Source organism: Erinaceus europaeus, chromosome 11, assembly GCF_950295315.1.
Source record: "Erinaceus europaeus chromosome 11, mEriEur2.1, whole genome shotgun sequence".
In the NCBI taxonomy this organism is placed as follows: Eukaryota; Metazoa; Chordata; class Mammalia; order Eulipotyphla; family Erinaceidae; genus Erinaceus; species Erinaceus europaeus.
In genome coordinates this window covers 5,483,161-5,504,754 of record NC_080172.1, presented here as the reverse complement: position 1 = coordinate 5,504,754, position 21,594 = coordinate 5,483,161, and the positions used below count along the sequence as shown (strand labels likewise).

General features: G+C 41.8%; 2 protein-coding genes across 2 annotated transcripts in view; both read right to left on the bottom strand.

The window, feature by feature from the left end:
- The window catches only part of LOC132541270 (cardiomyopathy-associated protein 5-like), a 7,888-nt gene extending 6,830 nt beyond the window's left edge, over positions 1-1,058 (bottom strand). Inside the window, exons 1-2 of the mRNA XM_060201020.1 lie at positions 1,002-1,058; positions 170-234 (exon numbers count right to left, since the gene is read on the bottom strand). Coding sequence (XP_060057003.1) covers positions 170-234; positions 1,002-1,058 — 122 coding nt within the window. The remainder of the gene's footprint in view (positions 1-169; positions 235-1,001) is intronic.
- Positions 1,059-1,966: 908 nt separating this feature from the next.
- The window catches only part of CMYA5 (cardiomyopathy associated 5), a 98,458-nt gene continuing 78,830 nt past the window's right edge, over positions 1,967-21,594 (bottom strand). The window contains exon 10 of the mRNA XM_060201092.1: positions 1,967-2,214. Coding sequence (XP_060057075.1) covers positions 2,025-2,214 — 190 coding nt within the window. The 3' untranslated portion in view covers positions 1,967-2,024. The remainder of the gene's footprint in view (positions 2,215-21,594) is intronic.

Below are 21,594 nucleotides of genomic sequence, written 5' to 3'. Positions count from 1 at the left end.
CAGACCTCTCCTTTTTCCCTACCACCCTTTAAAATCTCTGCTCTGCTGCACAATAAATGCACTGTTCCGGCAATGGTGTCCTGAGTGATCTCTGATTCTGTCTCTTGCCGCAGTCTCCAGGGAGAGATCTCAGTGTACTCATCCCTGATGCCTCGGGTCTGACTCTTACCGGAACCCATTTCTGGTGGTCAACAGAACGGTCACACCGAGGGATCCAGACCTGAGATAGGCCCCCTAAAGAAAATGTCCCGGCACTCACAGCAGAAAGTTACACCCACAATCCGTTCTATGACTGCCGCGGACTGGTTATCCAGACCTCCTGTACTAGAAAGTGTTCTGCCATGCAGTTAGCTCCCTGCACCAGCTGCAGCTCTGTCTCCTGAAGCTAGCTATCAATGCAGACTTTGGGCCCCACCCAGACCAACTGAATCAGAATCTGTAATGTAACAAGGTGTGAATCTCTGGAGATTCACACCCACACTCAAAGTCTGAAGACGTTTTGCTGGCAGGGGGTAGGCAGCTTAATAGTTATGCAAAGAGACTCTCATGCGTGAGGCTCCCAAGAGGCATTGCTATAGCTTGAAGGAGCCCTTCTAACAGTGGAACCGAGCACACTGGGACTGGAGAGAAAGCATTTCTGGGCGGGCGGCCTGCCTGGCTTTACAAACATCAAGTGCATGTCTTATGGAATAAGCAGACCCCTTAGTGAGCCATCTTCACTCTTATGTCGTCTTTGGGTCTAGGGTAATGAAATGATCATCTTTTCATTTTTCATTTCATAATAATTGAGGCGAGCCAAACATTTGTTGTTTTCAGCATCATCAGGGTCCTCCCCAATTTCACTAAATAGTTTTATCATTCCCTTGAGTTATTCGTCTTTCCATTTATCCAACAAACACAACCCTGCACACAGAGTATTTGGGAAGCATGAAACAGCGACAGAAAAATAAGACTGAACTCTTGGCCACAGAACTCAAGTGTAACAAAGCAAAGCTATTTACCAAACTTTGTGCGGTGATGGTGACGATACTGTAACAGATGAGGTGGATCTGAAGCATGGTTATTGCTACTTGTAAAAAGATTAAACTATTCACATTTCACCAGCGGCCCCCAGCACAGGCTCTGAAAACATACCCATAAATGGTAGCACATTGGGAGCCAATCTAGAATCATTTGGGGGAGGCCAGGCGATGGCACACCTGCGTGAGCCCATGCATTACAATGCGCAAAAATCAGGGTTCAAGGCCCTGGTCCCCACCTGCAGGGGGAAAGCTTCACAATTGGTGAAGCAGGGCTGAAGTTGTCTCTCTGTCTCTCTCTCTCTCTACTATCCCCTCATCTCAATTTTTCTCGGTCTCTATACAATAATAAGTCAAAAAAATTTTTTTAATCATTTCGGGAGATTAAAAAGGAACTTCAAAACCTCTCTCTGGATCTATTCACTGAGTTCTGTAGTAGGGGTCCAGATACAAGTTTGCTTGTTTGTTGGAGAGGGACAGAGAGAAGCCAACAGGGAAGGGGGAGACAGAGAAAAAGAAATACCTACAACACTACTTGACCACTCATGAGCCTTCTCCCTGCAGATGGGCACGGTGGCTGGAACCCAGGTCTGTGAGCACCGCATCATGTATGGTTCACTGGGTGCTCAACCACCTGGCCCCCTGACATCAATATTTTTAAGCATCCTAACTAGCTTAACCAAAAATACTAAAAGAAAATCTCAGAGGCCAGTTGGTGGCACACTTGGTTAAGCACACACATTACAGTGTGCAAGGACCCAGGTTCAAGCCCCTGGTCCCCACCTGCAGGGGGGAATAATTTAACAAGTGGTGAAGCAGGTCTGCAAGTGTGTCTCTGTCTCTCTCCCTCTCTATCTTCCCCTGCCCTCTCAATTTCTCTCTGTCTCTATCCAATAAATAAGTAAAATGTTTAAAAGAGAAATTCTAGATCTCTGGACAATTTGGGGTCGTGTGCAGCAAACCTAGCACCGGCAGCAGGTCAAGATCTGTAAGAAGTTGCTTCCTCTAGGTGGGAGAAGGAGAAGAACATAAACAGTCCGCTGTACACAAAGAGCATTTACCTCGGGTGGAAATAAGCACGGCTTCACTCTGCTCACTTGTCCCAAATGTATTGATGGCTCTCACGTAGAAGAAGTAATTATCATTGGGCTGGAGGCTGACTTTCAGCTGGAGTCCTTTAATTCCTGAGAAAGATCTAAAGACAAAAGAAAAATTTAAAAATTAAATGTAATACGGCATGCTACGTGCCACACCCTATGTCAATCATTTTTGACTAAAGACACACTTTTGGCTTAAGTTACGATTAAACCAGGCTATAATATAAAAGACTGCAATTATCTCATGAACAGATTCAAATTGTGGAAAACTTCAGGTGAGCAATTATTTTGCATGCATGTGATTACCATATAAAAGCCACCAGACATACAGACACTGGAGATCTCTAGAGACTACCTCTTTTTTAAAAAAATATTTATTTCATTTTGTTTCCTTATTGTTGTAGTTACTGATGTTGTCGTTGTTGGATAGGACAGAGAGAAATGGAGAGAGGAGGGGAAGACACAGAAGGAAAGAGAAAGACACTCGCGGACCTGCTTCACTGTCTATGAAGCGACTCCCCTGCAGGTGGGGAACCGGGGGCTCGAACTGGGATCTTTATGCTGGTCCTTGTGCTTTGAGCCACATGCGCTTAATCCACTGTGCTACTGCCTGACTCTCTAGAGACTACCTCTTAAGGTAAGCTTAACCCTGGCAAAAATAAAAAGAGAACCCTGATGACCAAATAAAACCTTCGCATTGCTATTCCTAAACCACCCAGACATGAAAAGAAAAGTGTGGTGAGGAATCTAGTTGGCAGTGGGCTCGGTGAGTACATAGCAAGAGTCCAACCACTGAACTACAAATGGACTTGCTAGCCGTGAAAATGGAGCTCTCTAAACCTGCCACAGAGCTGGAAGCATCTGATGCCTCTTTCCCCTCCTCTTGAATCTACTTAGATCATAACATCATGACCTAGGGCAATAAGAGAAATGAACTATACAAGTGCTCTTTCTATTTGCCATTATTTGGAGAGGTTTGGGACTGAGTTATCAATCGGGATCCTATCTAGTGAATCCAAGTGCAAAGCTGTTCCTGGGAGGTGTGCGAGTCATCTACGTTTGCTTTTATACTCATCTTGCTATGAATGAAGGAAACACCTTCTATCCAAGCTATCCCTACTTCTGTTGACTTACTTCTCTTGTCAGTATTTAACCTACAGAGAATAATAACATGGAGAAGAATAAGGAAATGGGCCAGGTAGTAGCACACCTGGTTAACCACACATGTTACAATGCGCAAAGACCCAGCTTCAGTCTCCCAAGTGGTGAAGCAGGGCTGCAGGTGTCTCTCTGTCTCTCCCTCTCTATCACCCCTCCCTTTTTGATCTCTCTCTGTCCCTGCCCAATCATAAATAAATAAATGATATTTTTAAAAGGACGAGGCAGAAATTGCCATGGTTTAAAAAAGAGAGAGAGAGGAGAAGAAGGAAAAGTATCATTGAATTACATTAAAACAGTCGGAAGTCCTTCAGTGCTGAAAATCTTTATAAGGGAGCAATCATTCCATGTCTTTTTATTTTTATTTTTTTTTATTTAATATTTATTTTCCCTTTTGTTGCCCTTGTTGTTGTCGTCGTTGTTAGATAGGACAGAGAGAAATGGAGAGAGGAGGGGTAGACAGAGAGGGGGAGAGAAAGACAGACACCTGCAGACCTGCTTCACTGCCTGTGAAGCGACTCCCCTGCAGGTAGGGAGCCCGGAGGCTCGAACCGGGATCCTTATGCCGGTCCTTGCGCTTCACAACACTAGCACTTACCCACTGTGCTACCTCCTGACTCCTCCTATGTCTTCAAGTACCAAAAGTCACAGGGAGGGGACATCGTGGTCTATTTGTGCGACTTCTTTTTAGTGCCGGTGTCTGAGAAAGGTCAGTGCAGACTCCCCAGACGTCATAGGCTGTTATTTCTGAACCTACCAGCTGACTGAGGCCTCTAGAGGATGATCTTTAGTACTACTATCTTTAGATGCTGGGAGAATGGATCCAAGGAACTGAGTTAAATGTCCACTGACAACTAATTATGCTTTGGTTAATGAATGAAAAACCATATTCTATGATTGAGAATGCAATTCTCAACTAACGTCCAAAATATTATTCTTGACTAGATGTACTGTTTATCTTATTTGAACAGACAACTGAAGAGATAAATGCATTGTACAGTAATTATAATTATAAGCACACTGGAGTCCAAACTCAATTCCAGACATCATCCACTTATTCAATACATGTTTATTGATCACTTATCATGATCATGTGGCCTGTCTGTGACTGTTACCCTGAAACAAAAGGGGGAACAGCAAGGCTTAGTAAGGAGATTTCATCTCTACGGACCGAACAGAACATAGTGGCTTTATTTTCTAACGGTGCTGTTGGTTAAATGTCAAAAAGCATTGGGGTTTTTTAATACTTCAAGAGAGTCTCACACATGCTTGATACTACCGCATAGCAGACTTCTGGGTTGAGCCAATTTCTTCACTATTGTAGACAGAGGAGAAGAAATAAGCTACAGGAGAGATGGGTAGTGAGAGGAAAGAGAAATAGAGAGGACAAGGAGGGAGACAGACATAGTGAGAAAAGAGAGCACAGCACTGCTCCAACATTCATGAAGCTCCTTGGGTGCTGTCCATGGTGCTCCCATATAGTGCCAGACTCAAGCCTAGGGCCTCCTCATAGTCTATCATCTCACTCTCACTGTCATGCTCCAGGATTACAAAGTAACCCCACTCCCTGCCCCAGGATCCTCCTTGTCCAAAAGTTCCTCCCTCTGGTACAATATACCAACCCCTGTCCAAGTTTTACTTTGTGTTTTCTCTTTCTGTCCTTCTTTTGTTTAGTTTTTTTGTTCTTTTATTTTAAGGAGCAGATGAAAATTTTGCCACAACTAACTGAGGATAGTAGGAAAAGAATCGTTTTGCACGGGAACTGAAAAGAATCTTTAGATATGTGATGGAATACTACTCAGCTATCAAAAATGGTGGTTTCACTTTCTTCACCTTATCTTAGACGGAGCTTGAAGGAATCATGTGAAGTGAGATAAGTCAGAAAGAGAAGGATGAGTACGGAATGATCTCGACCTCACCACTGTGTCCTGGAACCCCAGAGCCCTGTCCCACTAGAGAAAGACAGAAACAGGCTGGGGGTGTGGATCAACCTGTCAATGCCCATGTCCACTGAAGAAGCAATTACAGAGTCAGACCTTCCACCTTCTGCACTCCATAAAGAATTTTGTTTCATACCCCCAGAGGGGATAAAGAATAGGGAAGCTTCCAATGGAAGGGATGGGACACAGAACTCTGGTGGTAGAAATGGTATGGAATTACCCCTCTTATCCCACAATCTTGTCGATCATTATTAAATTACTAACAAGAAAAAAAAGAAGTTGAAAAATAAGAAAACAGAAAGCAGAACTTGAACTGGAGTTGGTGTATTGCACCAAAATAGAAGACTCTTGGGGGGGGGGGGGGGGGCGGGGAGCGTTCAGGTCCTGGAACAGGATGGTAGAGGAGGACCTAGTGGGGGTTGAATTGTTATGTGGAAAACTGAGAAATGTTACACATGTATAGACTATTGCATTTTACTGTTGACTGTAAACCATTAACCTCTCAATAAAGAAGATAAAATAATCTTTAGCATAGTAAAGCTATTACGAATTTGATGCTTAATAGAGAAATTCTCAACTGACAGTAAGAAAGGGAGAGAGAGAGATAGCTATGAGGTTTAAAAAGAAATCCTGTTGGGAGACAAAGTAAAATCATAAGCCATTTACGGACTATATGATCCCTTGTCTAAAAAACTCAAGAAAAACAGCTGAAAATTCTTACATAATAAGAGAATTCAGTGAGGTGGCTACATGTAAAATTAATAAGAGATTGAACAGGCCTTTAAATACAATTAGAAACTAGAAAGGAGGGAGTCAGGAGGTAGCAAGCAGGTTAAGTGCACGTGGCGCAAAGCAAGGACGGGCTTAAGGTTCCCGGTTGGAGCCCCCGGCTCCCCACCTGCAGGGGAGTCACTTCACAGGCAGTGAAGCAGGTCTGCAGGTGTCTGTCTTTCTCTCTCCCTCTCTGTCTTCCCCTCCTCTCTCCATTTCTCTCTGTCCTATCCAACAACAACATCAATAATAACTACAACAATAAAACAAGGGCAACAAAAAGGAATAAATAAATAAATATTTTAAAAAAGAATTTGCTTTAAAAAAAAGAAACTAGAAAGGAGATAAACCTGAAGAGAGACACCATTTATAATGTCAGTAACAATCATAGACAAACTGCATAGTCGTAAAGCAGACCGTTTCTCAGAGTTTGTGAGTCCTGTGGTGGTTATCTGAGAAAAGGTGGCGGCACAGAAACTCCGTGGTGCCTGGTGGTTTGAACTATACCTTGTAATCTTGCAATCTTGTAGCTCACTATTTCTCAGAAATAAAAAAGGCAAAAAAAGAAAATCTACATGAAATCTACGTGAAGAACTCATACATACACACGCAGACATGCAGTGTGAGAAAGAGACTTCAGAATCACTCCATCATCATGGTGCTGCCTTGTTTTGGTTTTGTCTTTCTTATTTTATATGGTGCCAGGGCTCGAACCCAAGACCTCACTCACACAAGCCATGAGCTTGACTGTGTAGCCACTTCTAAGGCCCCAAGATAGGAAGGTCACTTATAATGCTGGAACTGAGAGAAAACATACAAAAGACTTGAATGAAATTCTCACACAAAAAAATATACCATTATAAAAATGTCAATTACCTGGGCCAGTGAAATAGATCACTTGGATAGCTTTGCCATGCACAAGACCCAGGTTTGAGCCCAGCCCTCACCCCATAGAAGATCCCTGCCCTACTAGGGAACGAGAGAGGCAGACTGGGAGTATGGATCCACCTGTCAACATCCATGTTCAGCGGGGAAGCCATTCCAGAAGCCAGACCTTCCACCTTCTGCATCCCCACAATGACCCTGGGTCCATACTCCCAGAGGGATAAACAATAGGAAAGCTATCAGCGGAGGGGGTGGGATACAGAGCTCTGGGGTGGACACAGTGTGGAAATGCACCCCTCTTATCCTGTAGTCTTGTCAATAGTGCCACTTTATAAATAAAAAGTAATTAATTTTTTTTTTTTTAAAAAGGAAGCTTTTGGTGCTGTGGTCTCTTTTCTCTGCCTCTGAATTTTTTTTTCAATTTCCCTAGGGAAAAAAATACCAAATTTAAAAGGTTCTCTAAAAATACTAAATTACCAGTGGCAGAAGAGGTTATATAATCTTATGCTAAAGAGTATATACAAATAAACTAGTAAACAGTAAGAAGAAGGAGGAGGAAGAGGAGGAAAAAGACATGAATGGGGCAACATAACCTACTTAGAATCTTAATTTTAGAACTATAATAATAAGAGCAACATGGTACTTGGGCATGAATGAACAGAATAATGAAACAGATTATAAAGGTCAGGAACTGAGCCGAACACATAGACTCTTGAGTCTGTGATAATGGAAGCATTTCAAATCACAAAGGAAAAGAAAGGATTTCCCTGTTGGATAGCCATTCATAAAAATAAATAAATAAATAAGTTGGATTACTTATTTCACATTTCCTACTTACACAAATTCCAGATAATAAAGCATATATATATATATATATATATATATATATATATATATAATCATTGGCTGCAACAAGGGAGAATATAAAGGAAGAAGATAAAAGAGAAAAAAGATTTTAAAAATATAACACAAAAATTAAGTTATTTTAATAGGGTTAATAAATCCAAAAAGAACACATACAAATTAATGTATTGTGGGGGTCGGGCGGTATCGCTGTGGGTTGAGCGCACGTGACGCAAAGCACCTGGACCGGCGGAAGGATCCCAGTTCAAACCCCAAGCCCCCCACCTGCAGGGGAGTCGCTTCACAGGCGGTGAAGCAGGTCTGCAGGTGTCTGTCTTTCTCTCCCCCTCTCTGTCTTTCCCTCCTCTCTCTATTTCTCTCTGTCCTATCCAACAACAACGACATCAATTACGAAGATAATAACCACAACAATGGTAAAACAACCAGGGTAACAAAAGGGAAAAAATGGCCTCCAGGAGCAGTGGATTCGTGGTGCAGGCACTGAGCCCCGGCCATAACCCTGGAGGCAAAAAAAAAAAATTAATGTATTGTATTAACATATATATATATATATGTAAAGATATACTATAATTGAACAGGGGAAAGTGGGTGAAAGAAATCAACAAGGAAAGTGCACAGTGCAGATGAAAAGACATCAACCTGATACAAATGCACAATTAAACCAGCAGAAAATTCTAGTCTACGCATCGATTGTCAAAGATCTAAAGAGTTAGCACACCCTGCATAGATAAGGGGATGCACCTACTGACAAAGGCTCTATTTTTAAATTAAAGGACTATTTTTAAATTAAAAAGTGCAAAATGCATATAGCATGCTACTGTTTGTTGAAAAATGCACAGGCTGTCTGAAAAGATAAGGAAGAATCAAGTAATAGTAACTGCCTCTAAGGAGAATTCAGTGAATGAATTGTGTGCAAAGAAGAAAATTTTCACTGTTTTTGGTTAATATATTTTTAATATTTATTTATTCCCTTTTGTTATCCTGGCTGTTTTACCACTGTTGTGGTTATTATTATCTTTGTTATTGTTGCCGTCATTGTTGGATAGGACAGAGAGAAATGGAAATAGGAGGGGAAGACAGAGAGAGAGGGGAGAGAAAGACAGACACCTGCAGACCTGCTTCACCGCCCGTGAAGCGACTCCCCTGCAGGTGGGGAGCCAGGGGCTCGAACCAGGATCCTGACGCTGGTCTCTGTGCTTTGTGCTACTTGCGCTTAACCCGCTGTGCTACCACCCGACTCCCTCCTTTCTAGTTTCTAATTGTATTTTCTAATTGTATTAGTCAAGGAGTCATGGGGTTCCCACACAGACATGGTGGGCCTAGACCTCTACTGGATCCGTCTCACCACTGTCACTGGTCATCTCCATCAGAAGCAACATAATGGACCTCTTTGTGGGCCCCTATAGGACCTTGCCCTCAATGTGGATAAACAAGGGTAGGGAATGTTCCATTCTCCTAAGGGAGGTTGGATAGCATACTCAGTCTATCACCCGAGGATGATGGGTCCTGAAATTAGTGCAGCTTGGAATGTTCCTAGCCGTGACTACAGAATTCAAGCTTAGACCTACAGGGATATAGAGGTTACACAGGCTCCTGTGCTAAGGGCCTCAGATCAAATCGATGGGGTTTACAGTTAACAATATTTATAGACTTTTCCCATATTTGGGAGCCACTCTCTTTCCTGATCCAGCTTTCTAGTCCTTTTTTTCCAACTATGACACCATCTCCCCTGACAATAACTTAGGTCACCAACATATTAGATGTCAAGCTCAGACAAAAAATAGTAAGGTCATGGCCCCCTTGGAATATACCTAAAATAGACCTACTAGCTTCTTCCAAAACGGAGACGCCAAATCTTCATCTGCAGTATTCTTGTCTTTAGGTTCATGATTAGTCAACAATTTGTTCTGCCCTATATCTTAACTCTTTTTCAGCCACCAGGCTCCAGACACTATCATGATGCCAACGGGACTTCCCTCGGCAGGCAACCCCACCAATGTGTCCTGGAGCTCCACTTCCCCAGACCCCTATCCCACTAGGGAAAGAGAGAGACAGGCTGGGAGTGTGGGTTGACCTGCCAACACCCATGTTCAGAAGGGAAGCAATTACAGAAGCCAGACCTCCCACCTTCTGCACCTCATAATAATCCTAGGTCCATACTCCCAGAGGGATAAAGAATAAGAAAGCTATCAGGGGAGGGGAGGGGATATGGAGTTCTGGTGGTATGAATTTGTGGAGTTGTACCCCTCTTACCTTATAGTTTTTATAGTGTTTCCTTTTTATAAATAAATATCTTCAAAAGTTTTATTTAATTTTATTTTATGAGAGAAAGAACTAAGTTCCAGCATATACAGTGCTAAGGATCACACCTGGGACCTCACCACCCCAGCATTTCTTTTTGTCGTTTAGGTTTATGCCATATGTTCATATTGCCTACCTAAGATTAATCAAATAATCTTCTTTCAGAACTATATCCCAAACTCAATATTGTAGGAACTGGCTGAATGTGCTTGCAGAAAGAGCATCAACTTGAACTTTGTAAAGTAGCTTCTCTTAGGAATTTGTTAATTCAACAAATTGAGTAGGCTGGAAGAACAAAGAGTACTTATCTAAGAGACAGAGAGAGGGAGAAGAAGAAAGAAAAGGCATACAGTAACTTGGCGAGCTGGTGAAGATGAGGGATGGCCGTCCCTTGCACCACCATGGCTAATAGTATTCGACCATGGCTAATAGTATTCGGATCTACACACACTTTCTTCCTGAAAAGCAGGCAATATGGAGGAACAAAAAATATGGAAGAACAAACAGTATGGAGGAGAAACAAACAATATAGAGGAACAATATGGAGGAACAAACAATATGGAGGAACAAACAATATGGAGGAACAAACAATATGGAGGAACAAACAATATGGAGGAACCCAGTGCCATGACTCCTGGAAGCAGCCTATGGAGAGCAGTGTCCTCGCAGTGCACAAGTCTGAATGGCCAAGTTCATCAAGTCTTGATGGCCAAGTCTGAATTGTTTTTTACAAACACAGCGAGCTCTTCCTTGCATTCTTGTTGGCAACATCAGCACTCAGCCAATCAACACCATTTAATGTCAGCTGTGAACAGAGCACCCTACTGGGCGCGTGGGGAACCAGGGCTTAAGTCTGTTTCTCTGTGCTGCCGGCCGAGGCATGGATGACCTGTTAAAGGAACTTGGAAAGTTGGGTCTGTGACGCTGAACTTTAACATGTATTCCAGTTGTTTTTTCCTAGTCAGTTAGGATTGAGAAATGTAGTCATTTGACATTATGAGGTGAGGAAAAGCTGGGAGGCAGAAATAGAATAAAGAAGAAAAATCTATGAGAATATAAGTGACTTAATTTAAATACAAGGACAACCATCTAAAGAGTTCAAGCTGTTGAAGACGTCTATAAAAATATTTTTGTTCTGTTTTTTAATTTTTATTCATTTCTTTTATTTGATAGGACAAAAATAAACTGAGAGGGAAGGGGGACAGAGAAGGAGAAAGAGAGAGAGAGAGAGAGAGAAACAACACCTGCAACTCCTGGACCATGATGACAGAGGAGGACCTAGTAGAAAACTGGGAAACGGGGAGTTGGGCGGTGGCGCAGTGGGTTGAGCGCACGTGGCGCAAAGTTCAAGGACCGGCGTAAGGATCCCGGTTCGAGCCCCCGGCTCCCCACCTGCAGGGGAGTCGCTTCACGGGCGGTGAAGCAGGTCTGCAGGTGTCTGTCTTTCTCTCCCCCTCTCTGTCTTCCCCTCCTCTCTCCATTTCTCTCTGTCCTATCCAACAACGAAGCAATGGCAATAATAACCGCAATGAGGCTGCAACAACTAGGGCAACAAAAAGGGGAAAAAATGGCCTCCAGGAGCGGTGGATTCATGGTGCAGGCACCGAGCCCAGCAATAACCCTGGAGGAAAAAAAAAATGTAAAAAAAAAAAAAAAAAGAAAACTGGGAAACGTTCCTCATGTGCAAACTATTGTATTTTACTGTTGACTGTAAATCAACATTAATCCCCTATAAAGAAATAATAATAATGAAACACCTATAGCAGTGCTTCACTGCTCATGAAGCTTTCCCCCTGCAAGTGAGGACTAGGGGTTTGAACCCCCAGCCCTTGTGCTTTGTAACATGTGTACTTAACCAGGGCCAATGCTTGACCCCCCTCCCATTAAAATCTCTAACTGAAAATATGAAATGTTTTTGAGATGAAATTTTTGGTTAGGTCGTGATTAAAACAAAATTTATTTTCTCCTGATTTTTTGCTTTTTAATTTTTTTTGAAAATTTTATTTTATGTTAATGAGATAGCAGGAGTGATTTTTAAAAGGACTACTAAGTATGTCTGTAACCACACTCAGAAAAAAATGCACAGCTAATTATTTTTGCACGTGTAAATGTTTTTATTATTATATTTTAATCTTTTTTGACAGAGAGAGAGAGATGTAGAGAGAGAGAGATACAGAGAGAAACACCAGAGCACTGCTCAGCTCTGGCTTATGGTGGTGTGGGGGGATTGAACCTGGGTCTATGGAGCTTCAGGCATGAGAGTCTCTTTGCATAACCATTATGCTATCTACCCCCAACCAGTTATTATATTTTTATTATTTTCCTTTTTTACTATTTATATCATTTTTAGGTGCTTAATAGTTTACAGTACAGTTGTTGACATGTGGGTACAATTCTTATCTACCCATGATAGGTGTCTGCAAAGCACTCTCATCCCTGATATCTGTTTTATAAAAAACTTGGTTAATGAAATTTTGTGAAGTGTTATTATTATTTTTCTGATAAATTAGAATATTACGCATTCAGTGCTAACTAGACATTGACAGTAGTTCATAATAGTGTAACGGAGTAGCGCAAAGACTGAACTAACCAGCCACGGGACAGAGATTTCACTGTGATGAGAATATCTCATAAAATTAAATTGGACTAAAGAATCACAGTATAAGAAACCTGGATTTGAGTTTTCTTGATAGTTAACATCCAAAGCCTGAATGAAAGCAGTAATATTGCAAGCACAGAACCCTTCTTCTGGAAGCTCAAAGCGTTCCTTTACCACTCGGAAGTCACATAGGTGGACAATTACTTAAAATCCCTACAGAATTACCTGGCCCAGACTTAAGAGTATGCTCTCAGATTCAGCTTTTTATAAATGGTTACCAAGGGAATGTTTTGCATCTTTTGTAACACTATTCTTAAAGACAATCACTATTATCTTGTTCAATAGCCCTTATAAAAAGATCGACTTGAAAAATGCATCTTAGAGCTGAATGTCAAGAAATATAATTGTCTCTCTTAGTGAAATGTGCTTCCTTTTTTTTTTTAAGTGAGTTATATAATCTCTTTCTCTCTCTTGCTTTTCTCCCCCTCTGTTTTCACCTTAACTGCCGGAAGTTCAAATTTAAGTGTTGTGCACCATTGAAGCAATGTCCTTAGCCTATGCATTCTGATATCATTGCTTCACCCATGCAATTTCTATTATGTCTCCTCCTTTTGGGGGGACACTTTAGGGAATCAGCAGAACATAAGTTAGAAGCAAAGAACAGGTTGGGTGTCCACTGACTGGGGTTTTATTATAGAACCAGTAATTGTATGGCGCAAAGTGCAAGGACCAGCGTAAGGATCCAGGTTCAAGCCCCCGGCTCCCCACCTGCAGGGGAGTCGCTTCACAAGCAGTGAAGCAGGTCTGCAGGTGTCTGTCTTTCTCTCCCCCTCTCTCTGTCTTCCCCTCCTCTCTCCATTTCTCTCTGTCCTATGCAATAATGACAACATCAATTACAACAATAATAAAAACCAACAAGGGCAACAAAAGGGAATAAATAAATAAATATTTTAAAAGAACCAGTAATTGTATAGGATTTCAAATTATCAGAGTTCAATCAGATTCACTTCATTTGGGAAGAAAGATCTCATTTAGGAAAAAGCGTATGTTGGGAATGCTGGGCGTTGAGAAGAACGCCATCATTTTCTCATCACTCTCTCTCCCAAGAGCTCCCTGAAAAGGAATATTACCAGCTGAGTCAGGCAGGCAATCCCATATGATGACTGTCAATTAACCCTTAGTTCAATCATTTTATTGGGGGGTTAATGTCACATGGCTGTGGCAATTAACTCTTAACGACTCAATTAATTTTGATCCAATCATAGAAGTGGCCTTGCTTTGACATACGACTTGCTGAGAAGGTGAGATAACTTGCCATTCACCCCTTGGTCCGTCATCCTCTGCTAATCTGAAAGGTTATTTATAGGTTTTATTTTGTTTTGTTTTTAAGAAAGAAATGCTGGGGTTTTTCATCTGCCCCGACACTAAGTATATCACGAAATTCACACCTTAGGGGTCTTCCTACACCACAAGGGCATCAAGTGCTTCCAGCTAGAACACCCACTTGTCATAGGCCATCCCGCCCCTCTTGCAGCACATGTGGAAGCGAATCCAGGAGAAAGGTGCCCTACGGAAGGGCGCCCTGGGTGGGTCTATCTGCCCACAGCCTTGGCCAGGGCTTGAGAGCAGGAAGTTCATTACCAATGACTTTTGTGGTGTATTGAGTCTCACAGATTTGTCATTCAGTACACAGCTCCTCTCTGTACAGCCCACACAGCTAATCCCTGTACTATATTTCTCTCAGTTTTCCCTCCTCCACCCACATTTCTGCTGACTTCTCTCCACACAGGAGAGACAGAACAGCTGAGGAAACAGCCAAGCAGTGGAAAATTTTTGAAAGTGCTTTTGAGCCCACCCAACCTGAGGAGAGCATTCAAAGAAAAACAGGAAAGGGTGAGTAGGACCTCCCTCAACCCCCACACACAAGCCAGGGATTGTCACTCCCGCCCACCCCAATCCCAACAGGGGCTGACTGCTGGGACCCAGCCATGGTGCCCACACACAGAAATATGCAAATGTGTTTTCTGAGGATTATGGAATGGAGGCAACAGCGGGACTATTTTAGACACCTCACCAGAGAACCTGGGAGGCGCAGTAGGCTCATTCCATTCAAACACCCACCATAAGAGTTCAATGAGCACCTTTGGTTTTAAATTGGAATACCTAGAGGCGTTCATACTGGGAGAATAAATGCAGGTCTACAGATGGCTAAGTTTCTGTTCTGGCAAGCAAATTAGACTCCCAAATCTCAAGGGCAATCAATGCCGTGTGTGTGTGTGTGTGTGTGTGTGTGTGTGTGTTTCCAGAACTTTGAAATGTATCTGCTCTTTTTCTTTCCTTCAGGTTATCACTAGGGCTCGGTACCAGCACTACAAATCCACTGCTCCTGGAGGCTATTTGTTTCCCATTTTATTGGATAGGACAGAGAGAAATTCAGAGAGGATGGGGAATATATATATTATATATATATATACATATATAATATATATATGTATATATATATATATTCCCCATCCTCTCTGAATAATATATATATATTATATATATAATATATATATAATATATAATATATATATTATATATATAATATGTATATATATATATATATATATTCCCCATCCTCTCTGAAGAGAGAGAGAGAGAGAGAGAGACACCTGCAGACCTGCTTCATCGTTTGTGAAGCTACTACGCCCCTGCCTCCCCACAGGTGGGGAGCCAGGGGCCTGAACCAGGATCCTTGCAAAGGTCCTTGTGCTTTATACTATGTGTGTTTAACCCAGTGCACCACTGCCTGGCCACCGAAGGTGAATTACGTCTTTTTTTTTTTTCAATCTTTACTTATTTATTGGATAGAGACAGCCAGAAATTGAGAGGGAAAGGAGTGATAGAGAAATCTAACAGCAAGACACCTGCAGCCCTGCTTTACCACTCGCAAAGATCTCCCCTGCAGGTGGGGACAGGGGCCTCGAACCAGGGCCCTTGAGGATTGTAGCACGTGCACTCAAGCAAATGCACCCCCCCCCCGCCCCCTGAAAGCTGTCTGCTCTTTTGGAAGTTAGTTTTCAGATGGGAAGAGATGTGGTTTCATAGAGTTCTACTTGTGTATATGAGGCAGGCTTGGAATTCAGTGTCATCCACACAAGACATTTTGTTCTGTTACTGAGCTACACCCCTGGTAGAACTCATTTAGATTCTTAGTTTTATAATGTCACCCTCTCTTCTTTGTCAGATATTATAGTCAGATGACTCAGAGTTGGCATGGGCAAAAAGAGAAAGCCTAATCCCATTACTTAGTCATTCACTATGCAGACTTCCATTGCTATCTACACAGATAAAACTCTCCATCCTTATCCGGTTCAGCTACATCAAAGAGAAATTGTCTTTCTTTCATCCTCCTTACTCCCATGCAATGGACCCTCTTTGCCAGTCTTTGCATCTGGTTTAGCATCAGGATTCTGCATAGAACCTATGGAAGGGTACGTGACCCATGGCAAAATAAAACAGCAAGTGCCTTTCCCACCATTACTCATGAAATGGTTACCAGGTCCTAGATCAGTTCTATTAGTTCTTAACTTCTCCTCATTAAGTATCCAAGCACTAAAATGAACTCATTTCTACCCAACAGTTTATTTTCTACTCATTTTGGAACTACTGTCTTGTTGGCTTTGTTTTTGGCTCTGGTTTTTCACTAAAGTACTGTTCAGGTCTGGTTTATGGTGGTGCCTGGGATTGAGTTGGGATTTTTGAGTCTCAGGCATGAATGTTTTTTTCTTTCTTTCCCATAACCACTATGCTTTCCCCACCCCCAGCTTGACCCCCCCATTTTGAGTAAGAATTTCCCCCCAGGGCTGCTCTAACTTTGCTTACTGGTATCAGCATTGTATGGTCAATGTTAATTAATATTTTCTTATTGATGTAATATATCTTAATTCAGTAGCTAAATATGCCAGACACTTCTAGGTGCTGGGGTTGCAACTTTACATGATACTGATCCCTACAATGAACCAACACGTGAATGAAATCAAAGAACCTTTGACTTGCTATTCTTTTCACAATACAGAACAGGTAACTTTAATCGTGCACTGCTATACAGACAACCAAAATGAAGAATGTGGTTCTAATAGAGTGAAAAGCAGAAGCCGTTTGTATTTCTTGAACAGAAATGGTTAAGTTTTGTTTGTCAGTTCTACTGCCTGACCTCCAGTATACATCTTAGAGACTGAGCAATGTTGATTATAGTTAAATGGTTAATGTTATATAGAGCTTTGAACCATTAAACCCTGTTAGGGAGGCTATACAGTTACCTTTAAAAACTAGGAGGTCCAAAAGACCTGAAATGCATGGCCATTCATTCCCTTCTGAGCTCTTAAATTGGAGAACTAAAAAGAGACGCAAATGATTTTTCACAGCCCTGTGTTCCCGAGATTAAAGATGGATCATTTTGGAGTCTGATCATGCCAGCTTGGGGTTTACGGCATCGAAGTCTCTTGTATTGATGAGGCATGGCTCTGATGTGGGAAGTCAGCAATAAACAGACTTAGCAAATGAACAAGGAAGTGATCTGTGTCCAAGAGAATTTTGCTTGCTTCCAGCAAAATATCTATTGTTAGACTCTAAGGGAATCTGGAAGCTAGAGAGTTAGCCCTAGTTTATGAGTTGGGCATACCACACTACCTCTTGGCACTGAGGAATCCTTCAGCACCCAATTGGAAAATAGCTCCAGCTCCAAACTCTCAACAAGGCTGTCCGTGCAGAATTTCCCTTCATGTCTAGTCTCCCTGGATTCAGTAACGAAGGATCCTTGATTGCTATGTAACTACTATGAACTCCCGCTTACCCAGCCTCTCTGAGAGTCGCCTTTAACGAGACAAACGAAAAGCCCACTGGCAAAATCTCAAGTAGAGAACATATATGACAAGCCTTATGTTTCCATAAGTTCAAATTTGGTCTTAATGAAATTGGTCAATGGCCACTTTAAAAATGGAGCCGTTGTTGTTTCTTTGTTTGTTTTGCTTTGCTATTTACTCTTGTGGAAGGGGTTTGGCTATTGTTGTTTGTCAGAAGGCATAATGTTGTTTGATTGTTGATAGTAAATGGACATTTTCATATGATCAAAGAAAAAATAAAATGACCACAAGGGGTGTTGCTTTGTTTTCTGCAGCAAAGCCTTGGCCCAACATACCCAGCACATGTGTGATTCAACCACTCTGGGCCACCTTTTCACTCAAGGGGGAGCAGAAGAGAGAGAAAGGCTACACAGCAAGTCCTCTGGTACCATAACGCTTCGCTTGTGGTTCTGGAATTTGAACCTGAGCCATGTGCATGACAAGGCACACACCCTCCTACCTGGCAACCTGAACCCCCAAAGAGCTTTTTAAAAGGTGCTATAGCTGTCTGGCTCAGGCAAAAACTAGTAAAGCCCCTTGGAATATACCTAAAATAAACTTTCTAGCTTCTTTCCAAAATGAAGACCCCAAACCTCATCTGCTATACACACACACACACACACACACACACACACACACACACACACACTGGCTTATGATGGTTCAGGGGATTGAACTTGGGACTTTGGAACCTCAGGCATCAGAGTCTCTTTGTATAACCATTATGCTGTCTACCCCTTCATCTGCTCTATTCTTACCTTTGGGTTCCTGAATATTAAACAATTTGTTCTGCTTAATATCTTGATGCTTTTCAGCCACCAAGTTGCAGATGCTACCATGATGCCAACTTGACTTCCCTGGGCAGACGACCTCACCAATGTGTTCTAGAACTTCACCTCGCCAGAGTCCTGCCCCACTAGGGAAAGAGAGAGGCAGACTAAGAGTATGGATCCACCTGCCAACGCCCATGTTCAGCGGAGAAGCAATTACAGAAGCCTTCCACCTTCCGCACCCCACAATGACCCTGGGCCCATGCTCCCAGAGGGACAAAGAATAGAAAGGCTTCCAATAGAGGGGGTGGGATACAGAACTCTGGTGGTGGGAATTGTATGGAAATGTATCCCTCTTATTCTACAATTTTGTCAATAATTTTTAAATAAATTAAAAAAGGAAGAAAAAAAGGAGATGAAGAGCATATAAAACTATTGGCTGTCATGCTGTTGAGGAATACTGTGCAATGACACAGAGTTTAAGAATTATCATAAAGAATAATACAGATCTGAATCCTGACTCCAAATTCTTAACTTCATCATATAATACGTTGGCCAATAATTTACCCCTCAGTTAATGGCGATCACTGCCTCCCTCCTAGGATTATTGGGAGAGTCACGTGAGACTTAGTACTGCTTCTGGAATATTATTGCAGGCTATAAATAGACTCCACTTCTCTTTCCTTCCACCCCACCCCACCCCACCCCTGCTTCCTGCAGCCACACTTGGGAGATGAACCACAGTTCCCACACTGTGATGGCTCTAGTTCTCAAGGTTCCCAGATTTGTGCTGGTCGAAGAATCTAAATGTGATTTAATTTATGCAAATGCCAGCTAGGGACTGATGCTGTAACCAGGATGAGTCACTTCAGAGCAAGACTTGACAGTCTAGCGTCTCCTCAGAGAAAACCGGGTTTTCCTCAATGATGGAGACTTTGTCCTAGGACTTGAGTATGCCTCACAGTACCAAGAGGTATGATGGAGACTTTGTCCTAGGATTTGGGTATGCCTCAAAGTACCAAGAGATATGATGGAGGCTTTGTCCTAGGACTTGGGTATTCCTCACAGTACCAAGAGTTATGATGGAGACTTTGTCCTAGGACTTGGATATTCCTCACAGTATCAAGAGATATGATGGAGACTTTGTACTAGGACTTGGATATTCCTCACAATATCAAAAGGTATGATGGAGACTTTGTCCTAGGACTTGGGTATGCCTCACAGTACCAAGAGATATGATGGAGACTTTGTCCTAGGACTTGGGTACTCCTCACAGTACTAAGAGATATGACGGAGACTTTGTGCTAGGACTTGGGTATTCCTCACAGTATCAAGAGATATAATGGAGACTTTGTCCTAGGACTTGGGTATTCCTCACAGTATCAAGAGGTATGATGGAGACTTTGTCCTAGGACTTGGGTATTCCTCACAGTATCAAGAGGTATGATGGAGACTTTGTCCTAGGACTTGGGTATTCCTCACAGTATCAAGAGATATGTGTAGAAATGGGCCAAAGCCCACCCCCTCCCAAGTGGCAATAAATAAGGCTTAACAGGTTCGACTGTGAAATCTAACACAATGGGCTTTGAATCCTACTTGCCACTTGCTATGTAAGTTGCCTTTCAAAGCACGTTTTCTCTCAGCTCTCGTAGGAAAATTCAATAAGACAGTGCACAAAACATGTAGAACAATACCCTGGAACATCGTGGATGCTTAGTAAAAGTCAGCTATATTCTCCCTCTCTTCCCATCCCCTTCTCGCTCTCTCTTCATACATATATATGTGTGTGTGTGTATACATATATATATCTCCCTTCCTCCTTCATCTCCAAATTTTTCTTCTCTCCTAGCTTAATTAACCTCTCTGTTACCTGCTGATCACCGAATCCTGTCTTGCATATACTATACATATTCTTACATTTGCTGAAGTGCCCACGGCCCACCCATACTCAACATTAATTCATCTTTGATCGTTATTTTGTGAAGCCTGTCTTCACATACTTGAGAGAAACTATAATTATTGCTCAGTCAAATGAAACCTCCATCAGAACTAAATAAACAGTTGCTGACTGATCATGATGATAATATATACTTTACTAAAAACTGCCTAAGTTCATACCATTAATTTTAAATTTTATAGCCCACCAAAATAGTTCATCTCCATAAACTAGATTTAAAAAAAAAACTAAAAATATCTCTATCAAAACAAGAATATTAATCAGAGTGACTCAAATATTCATCATAGAATAGAAGCAGCCTTTATTGTCATGGACTAGAGGTTCAAATAAAAACCAGAGCAGGAGGGGGATAGCATAATGATTATGCAAACAACTCTCATGTTTGAAGTTCCAAAGTCCCAGGTTCAATCCCCCACACTACCATAAGCCAGAGCTGAACAGTGCTCTGGTAAAAAAAAAAAAAAAAAAAAAAAAGATAGAAAAAATAAAAACCAGTAACTCGATAAATGAATGAACCAAATGCCCACTGAATGAATACCCACTCGTGATAAATTTTAGCTTCATAATTTTAGTGAGGAAGCTTCATATTTCTTTTTTTCCTAGAAAAATCCTTTCATGCTCTTGAAGAGGTAGCTGTGTCCCTAACTACATATATAGCTGTCTCCTTTATCTCACCAATACATCATGAAGGAATTCATATCTACACAACCTACACACGTGCTTGTGATTCGTTTCCTGAGGTAGATGGTACATATTCTGACAGGACTACTAAGAAGGACATAAAAGGGCATAAATCCTGCCTAGTGCTCAAGTTAAATATACCTCAAAGAATGTTCCATCATTTTAAAATTCACATACACTTTTCTTACAAGGGTTATCATTCTGCATTTTTTATTACAAATTTGGAGTTCGGGAGTCAGGCGAACAGCGGGTTAAGCACACGTGGCACAAAGCGCAGGGACCGGTGTAAGGATCCCAGTTCGAGCCCCCGGCTCCCCACCTGCAGGGGAGTCGCTTCACAGGTGGTGAAGCAGGTCTGCAGGTGTCTGTCTTTCTCTCCCCCCTCTGTGTTCCCCCTCTTCTCTCCATTTATCTCCTATCCAACAACGACGACAACAATAACTACAATAAAACAATAAGGGCAACAAAAGGGAATAAATAAATAAAATATTTTTTTTAAATGTGGAGTTCATTGATGAATAGTGATGGAATTTCAAATCAAGGGCTTAAACTGAATTCACTCAGTAGGATTTGAGGAAGCTTTTGCTCTCTGTGTGTACATCAGCTGAGAGATTAGTTTAGGATTCTGACTTGAGTGCTAACCTTAAGCCATCTCCCCATAGAGAA